The sequence below is a fragment of the Anolis carolinensis genome, chromosome 5 (genome assembly GCF_035594765.1).
Source record: "Anolis carolinensis isolate JA03-04 chromosome 5, rAnoCar3.1.pri, whole genome shotgun sequence".
In the NCBI taxonomy this organism is placed as follows: Eukaryota; Metazoa; Chordata; class Lepidosauria; order Squamata; family Dactyloidae; genus Anolis; species Anolis carolinensis.
Window position 1 is genome coordinate 103,729,635 of NC_085845.1, and position 15,056 is coordinate 103,744,690.

Consider the following 15,056-nt stretch of genomic DNA (forward strand, 5'->3'; position numbering starts at 1 on the left):
CAAGTTCCAAGCCTGCCTTGTTTCACGTTTGCCGCGGACCTCGCCACGGACCTTGTTCTTGCTTCTTGTTGCCTCGTATCAAGTCTTGTCTAGCCAAGTATCAAGTTTGTTTTCCAGCCTTGTTGTCAAGCTTCAATGGACTAAAAGACCTTGTCATCTCCCCACACTTATGCTTGGCAAAGTGTGTGTTTCGGTTATTGGATTATAACTTTGGACTCTAATATCACATATTGGACATTGTTTTCCTGGACTATATTTGACCTTTCCTGAAAGGTCTACTTCTGAACTATATTCTTCACTTGTTTTTATTGACTTTATATATTTCTATAATAAAGATATTAGATAGAATCCGGCCTCTGTGCATGGTTATTGGTGTTCTGTAGCCTGGGTCTTGACAAGGATAGATGTTGGGGGGAGTAACAAAAGAAGTATATGACAGTTACTCTCCAAAAGTGCAACGGAAGAGCCACGTTTTTAAATCTTTCCTAAAGGCTAATAAGGTGGGGGCTTGCCTGATCTCAATGGGCAGTGAGTTCCATAATCGGGGGGCCACAGCAGAAAAGGCCCTCTCCCTTGTTCCCACAAGGCGGGCCTGAGATATAGGCAGTGGTGACAGGAGGGCCTCCCCTGATGATCGAAGAGATCGGGCAGGTTTATGGTAGGAGATACGGTGACGAAGGTAGGTGGGTCCGAAACCGTTTAGGGCTTTATAAATGATGGTCTGCACCTTGAATTGGGACCGGAAAATGAACAGCAGCCAGTGGAGCTCCTTAAACAAGGGAGTAGATCTCTCCCTGTAACTCGCCCCCCCGTTATTAATCTGGCTGCCGAGCGTTGGACCAATTGTAATTTCCGGGCCGTCTTCAAGGGAAGCCCTACGTAGAGCGCATTACAGTAGTCCAGTCTAGAGGTAACTAAGACTCGCTTATCAAAGGTTCTGGATTATCCAAGGCATTTTTGAAGTCAATGTTTTCAATATACAGTAGAGTCTCACTTATCCAACACTCGCTTATCCAACGTTCTGGATTATCCAACGCATTTTTGTAGTCAGTGTTTTCAATATATCATGATATTTTGGTGCTAAATTCGTAAATACGGTAATTACAACATAACCTTACTGCGTATTGAACTACTTTTTCTATCAAATTTGTTGTATAACATGATGTTTTGGTGCTTAATTTGTAAAATCATAACCTAACTTGATGTTTAATAGACTTTTCCTTAATCTCTCCTTATTATCCAACATATTCGCTTATCCAACGTTCTGCCGGCCCGTTTACGTTGGATAAGTGAGACTCTACTGTATCATGATATTTTGGTGCTAAATTCGTAAATACAGTAATTACTACATAGCATTACTGCCTATTGAACTACTTTTTCTCTCAAATTTGTTGCATAACATGTTTTGGTGCTTAATTTGTAAAATCATAACCTAATTTGATGTTTAATAGGCTTCTCCTTAATCTCTCCTTATTATCCAACATATTCGCTTATCCAGTGTTCTGCCGACCCGTTTATGTTGGATAAGTGAGAGACTACTGTACTGTATTTACAAATTTACCATTAAAATATCACAATGAATTTAAAACACTGACTACAAAAACATTGATTATGAAAAGGCAGGCTGCGTTGGATAATCCAGAAGATTGTATAAGCGAATGTTGGATAAGTGAGATTCTACTTCAAATGAAATAATTACTGGGATAGAATAATGCAGAACAATATAATCTCTAAAACCAGGACAGTAAATAAAGAGCAACACTCTGAAAGCAGGGAAATTGGAAATTCCACAAAGGAAACAATCAGGGCCAGTCATGTCTGACCCCCTGAGTCAGACATGACTGGACTTAATGTCAGGGTAAAACATTTACCCTTTACCTTAACTACCACCAATTCCTCTATACTTTATTTCCCATACCACCATACTTGGCCACAGCTAGTAGCTATATACAGTAGAGTCCCACTAATCCAAGTCTCGTTTATCCAAGCCTCTGGATAATCCAAGCCATTTTTGTAGTCAATGTTTTCAATATATCATGATATTTTGGTGCTAAATTCGTAAATACAGTAATTACAACATAACATGATTGTGTATTGAACTACTTTTTCTGTCAAATTTGTTGCATAGCATGATGTTTTGGTGCTTAATTTGTAAAATCATAACCTAATTTGATGTTTAATAGACTTTTCCTTAACCCCTCCTTATCATCCAAGTTATTCGCTTATCCAAGCTTCTGCCGGCCCGTTTAGCTTGGATAAGTGAGACTCTACTGTATATATATATATATATCCATTATTCTTATGGCAGGAGCCTCCGATGGCCTAGGGCAGGGGTCCTCAAACTTTTTAAGCCGAGGGCCGGTCCACAATCCTTCAGACTGTTGAGGGGCCGGATTATCATTTGAAAAAAAAATACAAATAAATTCCGATACACACTGCACATGTCTTATTTGTAGTGCAAAAACAACAACAAGAACAATGAAAGAACAATGCAATATTTATAAATAAAAACAATTTTAACCAACATACATTTATCGGGATTTCAATGGGAAGTGTTCTGGACAATGAGATAGTCAAGTTAATTAGGATTGTTGTTGTTGTTGTTGTGTGCCTTCAAGTCATTTCAGACTTTGGGCGAGCCTAAGTCTAAAATGTATTTATTTATTATTTATTTATTTACTGCGTTAATTTACTACATCTGTAGCACACCCTTCTCACCCCAAAGGGGACTCAGAGTGGCTTACAAATTATATGTACATACAATATATTATATTATTAGCATAGCACAATATTAGCATTATATATTACTATACTGAACTATACCACTATACTGTAATATTATTAGTAATATTATATGTAATATAGGATATATAATTAATATTATTATATGGTAATATTATTAGTGTTATATTGTATTACATTATAATATTATTATCAATATTATATGTATATACAATATATTATATTATAAAACTGAGGGCGGGGGCCAGGTAAATGACCTCGGAGGGCCGGGCCTTAGTTTCGGGACCCCTGGCCTAGGGGATAAAAGACTTGTGACTTGAAGGTTGGGTTGCTGACCTGAAGGCTGCCAGGTTCGAATCCCACCCGGGGAGAGCGCGGATGAGCTCCCTCTATCAGCTCCAGCTCTATGCGGGGACATGAGAGAAGCCTCCCACAAGGATGGTAAAAACATCAAAACATCTGGGCGTCCCCTGGGTAACGTCCTTGCAGACGGCCAATTCTCTCACTCCAGAAGCAACATAAGAAAAAAAATTCTTATGGCAGTGTGGACTCAGCTAACCCAGTTCGAAGCAGATATTCTGGGATACAGGGCTGTGTGGAAGGGCCCTAAATCCGCATTGCCAGATAATCTGGGATAAACGGAAAACAGATCTTGGAATATAGGGCCTGTCTGGAAAGGACATGGAGCAAAGGATTCAAACTGGAGGGGGAAAACTCCACCTAAACGTAAGGAATAACCCCCTATTGGCAGGATGACTTGAAAGGGAACTGTCCCTGGGGGGCGCTTGATGAATGCCCATGGAAAAGGCGTGCGTGACAGGGAGGGAGGGAGAGGGTGTGTGTGCTCAGCGACAGAGGCATTTGTCCACTAGGCAAGCTGGCGAGGCTCCAGAAATCGAGCTGGGTTTGTGTCCCAACAACACCCCTGGCGTGGCGCCGCCCGCACTGCAGTCCCTCCTCTCCCTCCCGCGCGTGGGGCGAGGCGCGCCCTGTCACTCTCCCCGCTCCCGCAGCAACAAGCCCCGCCCCCGGAGCCCGCCCGACAGCGCCAATCGCAGCCGCGCCTGGCGGAGAAGCTGCCCCCCCCCCGCCTCTCCGCCCTCGTCTGCTGTGGCTGGACTCTGGGGCCGAGCCGCGTGACAGGTGCCCGGGGGATGCCTCCCCCCGCCTGGCCGACATGAGCACCGAGACAGGTAGGAGAAGCACCGGAGTCACGTTATAATGCGGATCTGGTTTTCTATTTGGGGGTGGGGGTGGGGGGATCTGGTGCTGCCCCTTCCCTGCAGAGTGTCGCGGGGAAGAAGATGCTGCGCCGCCACCCCGCCGCCTTCCTGTCTCAGCATCCTTCCCGAGTGATGGCTTGAACGGGTGAGGGGAGGAAGGCGAGGGGACTGCGGCAGCGATGTGGGTCAGTCTCCGCCCGCTCGCCCCCGTAGGGAACCTCAGCAACCTCGGAGCGTGATCCTTGGCTTTGCTCCCATGCCCTTGCTCTACCACGTCATTGTCTCCGCTTCCAAGGGCCTTTGGGGTGGAAGAGCCCCTTCTCAACAGTGAGGACAGGCATATACAGGCGATCCCACAATATCTGCTTTGAACTGGGTTTTCTGAGCCCACACTCAGATAATGTGGGACTTTTTGCCTTGATATTCCGGGATATAGGGATGCGTGGAATGGCCCTGAGAGACATCTACTCATTGGTAAACTTCTCTCACAGCTATATGAATCCACATATACACAAATGCATAAAATCCAGACTAACATATACACAGCTTTATGAAATCCACATCGGGCCCCCTGGTGGCTCATCGGGTTAAACCGCTGAGCTACTGAAATTGCTGACCGAAAGGTTGGCGGTTTGAATCCAGGGAGCGGAGTGAGCACCTGCTGTTAGCCCCAACTTCAGCCAACTTAGCAGTTCGAAAACATACCAATGTGAGTAGATCAATAAGTACTGCTCCCATCAGGAAGGTAATGGCGCTCCATGCAGTTGTGCCTCCCACATGACCTTGGAGGTGTCTACGGACAATGCCGGTTCTTCGGCTTAGAAATGGAGATGAGACCAACCCCCAGAGTTGGACGCGACTGGACTTGATGTTAGGGGAAAACCTTTACCTTTACTTATGAAATCTACATTGGGCCCCGTGGTGGCGCAGTGGGTTAAACCACTGAGCTGCTGAACTTGCTGACCCAAGGAAGGGTTGGCGGGTTCAAATCCAGGGAGTGATGTGATTTCCCCGTTAGCCCCAGCTTCCGCCAACCTAGCAGTTCGAAAAGCATGCAAATGTGAGTAGATCAATAGATACTGCCCCGGTGGGAAGGTAACGGTGCTTCATGCGGTCATGCCGGCCACGTGACCTTGGAGGTGCCTATGGACAATGCCGGTTCTTCGGCTTAGAAATGGAGATGAGCACCAACCCCCAGAGTTGGACACGACTAGATGTAACGTCAGGGGAAACCTTTAGTTTTACCTTTACCATGAAATCCACATTGAACTGAATTGTATGGCAGCGTGGACTCAGGGCCCTTCCACACAGCCATATAACCCAGAATATCAAGGCAGAGGATTCACAATTGAACTGGGTTATCTCAGTCCACACTGCCATATATTCCAATTCAAAGCAGAAAATGTGCATTATCTGCCTTGATATTCTGGGTTATATATCTGTGTGGAAGGGTCTCAATTCACTCCTGGAAGAGATATTATCATGGGGCAAAGGGGTATCCACTGAAACTTTCTCACCAAGCCTTGTTTCCACAACAAGTCACATTTGTCCAAATCCAATTCTCACTGGGACAGAAAAGGAGGGGAAATCTTCCAAACAGGGTCACAAACACCAAAGCAAATGTGTTGTCAAAGGCTTTCATGGCCGGAATCACTGGGTTGCTGTGAGTTTTCCGGGTTGTGTGGCCATGTTCCAGAAGCATTCTCTTCTGACATTTCACTTGCATCTATGGTAGGCATCCTCAGAGGTTGTGAGGTCTTTTGGAAAGTAGGCAAGTGGGGCTTATATACCTGTGGAATGTCCAGGGTGGGAGAAAGAACTCTTGTCTGTTTGAGGCAAGTGTGAATGTATTAATTGGCCAGCTTATTAGCATTGAATAGTCTTTCAGCTTCCAGGTCTGGCTGTTTCCTGCCTGGGGGAGCCTTTATTGGGTGGTGTTAACTGGCCATGATTGTATCTTGTCTGGAATTCCCCAGTCCTCTGAGTGTTGTTCTTTATTTACTGTCTTGATTTTAGAGTTTTTTTTAATACTGGTAGCCAGGCTTTGAAGCTGCAAGGCTTTTCAATGCTGATCAAGGTGATTAATTGCAACATTCACACTTGCCTCTAACAGACAAGAGTTCTTTCTCCCACCTGCACCTTCCACAGATATATAAACCTCCCTTTCCTAGTTTCCAATATACCTCACAACCTCTGTGGATGCCTGCCATAGATGTGGGTGAAATGTCAGGAGAGAATGCTTCTGGAACATGGCCATACAGCCCGGAAAACTCACAGCAACCCAGCAAAGTAAATGTCACAGGGGTGTTCACCCTCCCTTATGCGATCCAAAGTGTATATACACACATATATACATAATCATAAACACATTTGGATGAAATAACACTTTAACACTTTAAATATGCATCTGTTCCAACTTATATACAAATTCAATTTAAAAATGTACCTACAGAACTTAGGTACATTCTAAGCCCCGGTGGCGAAGTGTGTTAAATCCTGGGAGCGGAGTGAGCGCCCGCTGTTAGCTCCAGCTTCTGCCAACCTAGAAGTTCGAAAACATGCCAATGTGAGTAGATCAATAGGTACTGCTCCGACGGGAAGGTAATGGCGCTCCATGCAGTCATGCCGGCCACATGACCTTGGAGGTGTCCATGGACAACGCTGGCTCCTCGGCTTAGAAATGGAGATGAGCACCAACCCCCAGTCAGACATGACTGGACTTAATGTCAGGGGAAACCTTTACCTTTACCTACAGAACTTATCTTGGGGACTGCCTGTATTTGGAACTGCATTCTGTGGCAGTCTTGATGAGCCCTAAGTCATCATTCCCTCACTGTCTCTTTGCTCCAGATTCTATATTTTCACTTTTACTCGCAATGCCTCTTCCACCCCTTTGTGGCAAGCACAGCAGTAGTTTCCCCTTTTCTGATTATTTCCCCCTCATTTTGAGTGGTTGCAGAGCCACTCCTTTATGGATTAAACTAAGTACGATCAGTTCACTTGGTAGAGGGAGGATCCACGCAAGAGCCCACAAACCCATTCCTTTCTAATTTGCTTGCCTTTTCATTTGCTGGGGTCCCTTCTACAGAGCTGTATAAAATCCACATTGAATGGGATTATATGGCAGTGTGGACTCAGATAACCCAGTTCAAAACAAATATTGTGGATTATCTGCCTTAATATTCTGGGTTATATGGCTGTATGGAAGGGCCCTGGGTGTGATTTCAACATCTTTACCCCTGGAGCAGGGCAGTCCACTGGGCAGAGTGCTGGACTTGGGTTTAGGATCAGGCATGGGCAAACTTTGCCCCTCCCAGTGCTTTGGACTTCAGCTTCCAGAAATCCCAGCCAGCTTACTGGCTGTTAGGAATATAACATAATATAATGGTATCCTTTATACAAAATGGTAATATCAAGGTTTGCTTTTTGAATTTTTGTTTTGAGGTGGGGAGAGAGAAAATTTTCATGCCATGGACAGTCAAATCCATGGATATGGGAGCCTGACTGTAATACAGCAGTCCCAGAATTATAAACATCTGACTTACTATGTCCCATTCGCCCCATTTGTTTATTTAAATTTTCATTTGTTATTTTTGAGCTGTTTTATAAGTATACCTTGATGTTGTTCATTTGACTGTCTATGATTTGATGTGTTTGTTATGTTTTTATGGCATTGAATGTTTGCCAGTTTTTGTTGTAAACCACCCTGAGTCCCTTTCAGGAGATACGGTGGGATAGAAATAAAGTTGTTTTTATTATTATTATTTTATTGTATGACATCAAACAAGATAGACATGCTAGATTTCATATTACAAAATCACAAGTCAAACACTTCCTAAGTGTCTAGGACTGTGTGATGTATTTTCGGATGATGCGTGCAGATCCCAGTAGGCAGTTGGCAGATTGTAATTTTGTCAATGTCTATTGTTTCCAAATGCCGGCGGAGATCTTTTGGCACGGCACCCAGTGTGCCAATCACCACCGGGACCACCTGCACTGGTTTCTGCCCCAGTCTTTGCAGTTCAATCTTGAGGTCCTGATAGCGGCTGAGTTTTTCCTGTTGTTTTTCATCAATGCGACTGTCACCTGGGATGGCAACATCAATTATCCAAACCTTTTTCTTTTCCACAACTGTGATGTCTGGTGTGTTGTGTTCCAGAACTTTGTCAGTCTGGATTCGGAAGTCCCACAGTATCTTTGCGTGTTCATTTTCCACAACCTTTGCAGGTTTGTGATCCCACCAGTTCTTTACTGCTGGGAGGTGGTACTTGAGGCATAAGTTCCAATGAATCATTTGGGCCACATAGTTGTGCCTCTGTTTGTAATCAGTCTGTGCGATTTTCTTACAGCAGCTGAGGATATGATCAATTGTTTCAACGGTTTCCTTGCACAGTCTGCATTTTGGGTCATTATTATTATTATTATTATTATTATTTATTACAAATGACTCATAGTTAACAACAGGGTGAGGCAACAAGAAGTGAGATGAATTTACCCCTCGGAAGGGAAATCCATACCTGGAAGAGTTATTATCATGGGGAAGAGGGGTTCTCCACTGAAGCTCTATCACCAATCCTTGTTTCCACAACAAACCAAATTTTTCCAAATCCAATTATCACAGGGATTGAAAGTAAGGTGAAATCTTCCAAACAAGGACACAGTCAGCAAAACAAACCCACACAGGTGTTAACCCTTCCCTATGCCATCCAAAGCTAATATATATTTGGCTGGAGTTACACTTAAAAAATGTCCGACTTACATATATTAGATTCAAATTAATAACAAACCTACAGAATCCATCTTGTTCATAATTTGCCTGTTTAATAGAGGCCTGGATTCATTCCCTTCATCCTCCTCCTTCCTTGTCAAGTCAGCTGTTTGCATTTAGATCTTGCAGACCCATCCTTTTAAACAGTCAGCACTTCTCTTATTTATTAAATTTCAATTGGTTTGCTTTAAAGTACTCCAAATACACAAATAAGAAGAAACAACATACCAGTTTAGAATGGTAGCTTTGTGCTGTATTGCACTGTAATTGGTGGGATGCATATATGGCTTCGATTTGGAATTACAGTTACCAAGGATTCTCTTTCACACTGTTGTTTGTATCCTTGATTAAGATCCTGATGTGGTTTTATCAAAGAAGTAATTGCAAAAGTGTGGTAAAAACCCTTAGTTCTCCTGCTGTCTCTGGTTGATCAAATGTCTGGAACTAGCAGAAATGTAGAAGAGCACAGAAACAGTATACCAAAGAATTGGTCTACATTCATACAATAAGTCTAACTGACAAGCTGGCAGACATTGTTTGACAGCCACAAAACATTGTTCATAATATTTATGAACTGCAAAGAGGTTGTGGGTTATTTTCCAAAGCATCTTGTAATTTCAGATACTTGAAAGCATTTCTTTGTGATACTGCGGTTTCTCTGGATTACACCCACTGGTTTCATTCAAAAATAATTAACAACCATTTCCCCGCTCCAGATCTCCATAAAGCTCTGGAGGATTCAGTCTTTCTGTATCTCTTACCTTCTGTTCTCCTCACTCTCTTCTCTATTTCTGGCTCCCCTTTTAAAATTCTCCACCCCAAGTTCTCAGGAGGACATTGGTTGTCAAGCTGAAGAACTCGCTCAGAGGATAATCTCACTGGCTTGCTTCCAAATAACTATATTTAGGATTCAGTTGTCATGCTGGACTTGAAGCTGGGTGTTACCATTATCTAGTTATGATCCATAGTAAAACATAAGAATGAAAGTTGGATTGAAGAAGCAAATGTATACCCAAATGCGAGGGGCACAATGGAAGCAACTATACGTGAAATCTATATTGCACATTTCCTGTATAGCTTGCATATGGGGACAGAAATTATGTTTTGGTGGGGTTTCCTATGGATCAGAAATGTGATCTTACATTATCCACTGAAGATTTATAAACGAATTGTTGAATTCTTTCTACAGCTAGTCAGAAATTACATACCTTTAAGAAAATGTACCATATATACTCATGAGCTGGTTTGGGAACCAAAATTATGAATTCTGATATTACTTATGGATAAGTCAAGGTCATTCTGTGGAGGAAAGAAATCACCAATGTTGCCTGTTTTAACCATGTTGTAACCCAGTGGTTCTCAACCTGTGGGTCCTCAGTTGTTGTGGCCTACAACTCACAGGAATCCCAGACAGTTTACCAGCTGTTAGGATTTCTGGGAATTGAAGGCCAAAACATCTGGGGACCCACAGGTTGAGAAGCACTGTTGTAACCCGTTTTGAGTTGCAAGCAGAGGAGGGTAGTACGTTGTTGTTGTTGTTGTTGTTCATTTACCCAAAAATAAATCAACCCAGTATTTTTGGGGTTGTTTTTTTATTAAAGTTTCTAGACTTAAACTTGAGTATATATTGTAAAACTGTTTTTGGTAAGGAATTCGGAATAATTTATACTTTCTTCTCCAGTAGTTTTTTCTTTTGGAGAGCTTTATTACAAAGCCTTTAGATCTGAGCATTCTTTGTCAATAAAAACTGGTGGATTTGATAAAGTCTAGGATATTAGTTACAATTTTAAATGTTTCACAGACATACACAAGATTTGTGTGTGGAGCATGCAAAAACCTTCCTTCTAATTCCATACTGTGTATATAGTAGGCCATATAAGTTTCCAGGAGATGCTGAAATCATGACCACAAGCATGAAACTATTCTTATGGTAGTAGGATGAAGCCACATGCAAGTCCAGAACAAGAAGGAATTTGTGGATGGAGATATGAAAGGACCAGCTTTAAAATGTGTAGTTTAGGACAGCTTCAGGATATAACTGTTAACCAATTCCATGCCCAACACACAAACATGGAAACCCATTTTAAAAAGCCATAACTCTTTCCCATTTAAATTTTTATGGGATGTTTTATTTTTCCAAGTACAACAATTTACATTTATTCCTTTACAGGAATACTCCTGAATATCCATACATCAGCATGATCAAGCATTCATTTCCCCTAGTTTCTCTGGCCGTTCTACAGTTTAAACACTACAAAATTAATTGACTGTAACTAAAAGTCTTATTAATCTTATACCTATCAATCAGCCTAAGGTTCCTAAAAGTGATTGAGACAAGATATTGTTACACTTTGTTCTCTTCATTATCCTAGACCAAGGTTTTCACCCTTTCCTGTTTTTCTCCCTCCTCTCTCCCCCTGGGAACAGTTTACTAATTTTGCTATGCTTATTATGATTGTTTGATCATGGAGATAATCTTGTTTAGTTCCTTATATTTATCTTTCCCCTTTGTTCTAGAAATAAGACCTTTCCATTTTGCATCCCAGGTCTTTCTGGTTTGGCCCTTCCTGGAATAACTTTTCCTTTTGCTAATATAATCTTGGAGGAGGTAGTCAGCTAAATGTTTGTACAAAGTTTTCATATCCCATTTCTTTTAGTCCTTTCAACCTAGGGTGACTGAGGCTTTAATTGCATCTAACATGTGTTTTAATATTCCGTCCCATTCTTTGAATCCCCCATTGCCCACAACTTTCTGGATGAAGAATTGTGCTTTATTCCAATCAATTTTTATCCCTAATAGCTCCTCCATTTCCTTCTTAAATATTTTATGGATGTTTCGTATTTTATCGCAATCCCACCACATGTGGGTGTATGCTCCGGTTTTCCCGTGTTATGCCAACACTGTTTTGAGGCGGTTCTCGTTATGTAAACCATTTGTGCTGGAGTTCTATACCATTTTGTCAGTATTTTCCATTGCATTTCCTCAACTTTTAATTGTTTTATTTTATTAATTGATTTTATCCAATTGTCTGTTTTTCTCTCGCTACAACTTTATTCCTCCTTCCAGACTTCAGTCAGGGTATTTCTTATATTGTTTTTCCATAATTATTTCCCATTTAAATTAATAATTTCAATTATTTAATGAAATGACTGAAATGTGTCAGATTTAATATGAGATCATTGGGGCTTTGAAATTAGTTAACTCTAGACTTGATGATATTCCATGTAGGGAATCAGAGGGAAATCATACTACCATATAACCCCATTCAAAGCAGATAATGTGGGATTTTATACAGCTGTGCGGAAGGGGCCCTAGTGACTTATGTTGCTATGATACAGAAGACTCTTAACTCAAGCAACTGGAACTCTCAAGCAACCGGCAATTTTGTAAAAATTAAAATTGCATACAGTATTCACAAAATTGTATTACATTAGATTATGTTTGTCTTTGCTTGCCATTATTATTATTATTATTATTGTAGTAGTGTTGTCGACCGCGTTTTAGGGGATCGGGGCCCTTAAGGAGAGACCCGATCCGGTCCTGAGAGAACGGACCTTGGCGGAGCCAAAAGGAAAATACGAGCTGCAATACAGCCTGAAGCCGAAATGAAGAAGGTCCACCAAAGTTGAAGGAAAATCCGCCAAGAAGTCTTTATTGAGCAATTCAGCTGAAGAGGACTCTAGTAGCGATCATTCGACTTACTAGAAGTACCACACAATCAAAATAAAGCCATATTTATACAAAATTTCAGTCTGACAGCCCCTTGAATTTCCTGCCCTGCTTCCCCGCCCATCTGATCGTTGATAGGCTAGAAGGTTGAACGAGGCGGGCTTTCGTTTCCCGCCTCGCTCCGTTGGCCCAATAGGAAGCTGCCTTACGTCTCCACTCGGGCCAATCAGGAGAGAGAAGGCGGGAGTTAGCGAAACAATGAGGTGACGGAGACAGGAACCAGAGGATTAAGTCCTGCTAGACTGATTTCTAAAGGGTGCTATTTTATTAATGGCAGCAATCAAGGACGTCCGGGTTTCTGTCACGTATACAGATTTTAGATATGCCTTGGGGTGTCAGAGATGGAAGCAAAGATGGGTGGTGATGAGCCATATCGACAGGCTCTGCAGGGCGCCTTCCTGAGGTGTCCTGGATATTTCTTTGGGTGAGCTATGACAATGTTTGCCTTGGGGCAAATCACTTTTAGGTCAACAACTCCGAATTCGGTGACTCAAGCCCTATATTGTCCATGCAATTTGAATTTGATTGGATTTAGCGGTGGCAGATTATCCTTTTGTTTTTGGGAAAGGAAGCCTGGGTCATAGGAAATGGGATAGGTTCTGGAGTTCATGTTGAGTTCAAAATATTTCCTATTTGATTTCATGATTTGACAATTATATGAAATAAAATGAAAAATAAAATAAAGTTGGAATATAACCCAGGCTGGGAAAAATACATATTTTCCGGGGATTCCAAAGAGTACAAATACATATAGGCAGATAGATAGATTTCATGGAAATAAGGGAGAATTCATAAAAGTGAGTTACATTTCACAAAGGGGAATCATGAATGATATAAACAATTGAAAATATTTGATAAGAACGAAGTTCATAACATCTGGAGAACCCAGCGTGGAAATTCATAAAAGTGGAGTTTTAGCAGCATTATTTTACAATTCATGAAGTTAGCCCAACGATTTGAAATTCATATAATAGTAATTCATGAGGGTGTCCAAGTTCATAGGATATAAAAATACACGGGTACATTGGGAGAAGAGTTCATCTGTGGTGGAAGAAATTCATAGAAATAGCAAGGGGAAGAGGTACATGTGAGTTGCAGTCTTTGGAAGTATAGGATTTCATAAGTTCAGGGGTAGGTTTGGGAAAAGTGTTCTTCTCATACATAAAATTATGAAGGTGTGAATGAAACGTGGAGGGCGCCCGTCCAGGCACCCTCCTGGCAGCTGTAGAGAGGGTGAAGGTCCTTGGAGAACTATATCTCCCCAGCAGGGAGAGCGATCCATCATCCACAGTTCACAGAAAGGACCGGTGATCTCTTAAAACCATCCCGCGGGTCGCGGGGAGAGGAAAGTCCGGGATAAGGCTGGAAAAGAGCAGTCTGGCTTGAAAAGAGCAGTCGGTTCCGTTTGTCAGTCAGCTGATGAGGTGCCGAGAACTGGACCGATTTTGGTTCCGCTGGTGGTCCTTGGGTCAGGAGCCTTAGGAAGTGTTAGAACTAAAAGAAGAGCGTGCTAGGGGTAATTTTGATAGAGATATGAGCCAATTTGTATCGTCCGTCATATTAACCTATGGCGGAGGAGTCTCAGCCAGAGTTTAAAGGGCGGACGGGGTTAGTGAGAGGGAGGGGGAGGATTGCATGTAAAAAGGAGTCAAGGAAAGACACAAAATAACCAGATAGAGAGTGTTACTGTTACAAAATGAATGCTACTTTTATTGGGGGGAATTTGTTACATAGTTCAGGGAAGGGGAAAGTAAAGAGAAAAAAAAGAGCTTTTAATAATAGTCCGCTGCGGTCCCGCTCTGTTCCTTTGCGATGGATCTGCGGAACTCTCTGCTGCAGGTTCAAATTAATTTGAATGCCGGTGCCTCGGATATCAGTAGTAGTAGTAGTAGTAGTAGTAGTATTAATATCATGTCAATACAGATGTTATAGTATACAGTAGTATGGAGTATAGTATTGGTTAGGTCTATTTTTAACTATTACTCTCAAGCAACCAGAAACTACATTTATCTGGCATCAACTAATTACCATGAGTTAAATGGAAACTCTTCCATGGGACAAGGTAAGATGAGGAACAAATCTACTTGATACACTGGCCCAAATGAAAAGAAAACCGTCATTTAAAATGCCGGGTTTCTTTGCATTCCTTAACCATAAAGAGGGCTAAAACCCTTCTTTCTTTGCTGGATTACCCATCGATTGGCAGGGGTGGGCATGGGGATCTCCCCGTCCCCTCCCAGGAAAGTCAAACTAAAGAGCTTTAAAGGGAGGAGCGGGGAATCTCCTCTCCAAAGTTCTTCCGTTTCATTTTCCAGTCTCTAAGAAAGAAAGGCAAGCCTAGTGGATAATCAAGTTTATTTATTCCAGTTTGAAATGATTAGCCTGAAACGTCATCTGGATGCCTCAGGTTCATCTGTTTCCTATCCCACATTATGTGATGGTGTAGAGGAGGACAAAAAAGTCAACATTTCCTCTTTAGTAACACACATGCTTGCCTAGTTTCTCCAGCAAGATTGCTTCAGCTGGGTCTCTGTGCCTTGGAGTGAAATATGCTGCCTAGGAATGTAACAGCTGTAGTTTTTCCCCTCTGTTG

At 42.1% G+C, this 15,056-nt stretch overlaps 1 protein-coding gene across 4 annotated transcripts in view; it reads left to right on the forward strand.

Moving 5' to 3' along the window:
* Window positions 1–3,762: 3,762 nt before the first annotated feature.
* The window catches only part of ablim2 (actin binding LIM protein family member 2), a 74,012-nt gene continuing 62,718 nt past the window's right edge, over window positions 3,763–15,056 (forward strand). For 2 of the 4 annotated variants that reach the window (XM_062982061.1, XM_062982062.1), the window contains exon 1: window positions 3,763–3,935. In XM_062982061.1, the coding sequence (XP_062838131.1) occupies window positions 3,920–3,935 (16 nt within the window). In that variant the 5' untranslated portion in view covers window positions 3,763–3,919. The remainder of the gene's footprint in view (window positions 3,936–15,056) is intronic. The other 2 variants (XM_062982063.1, XM_008115915.3) reach the window with 2 other exon arrangements.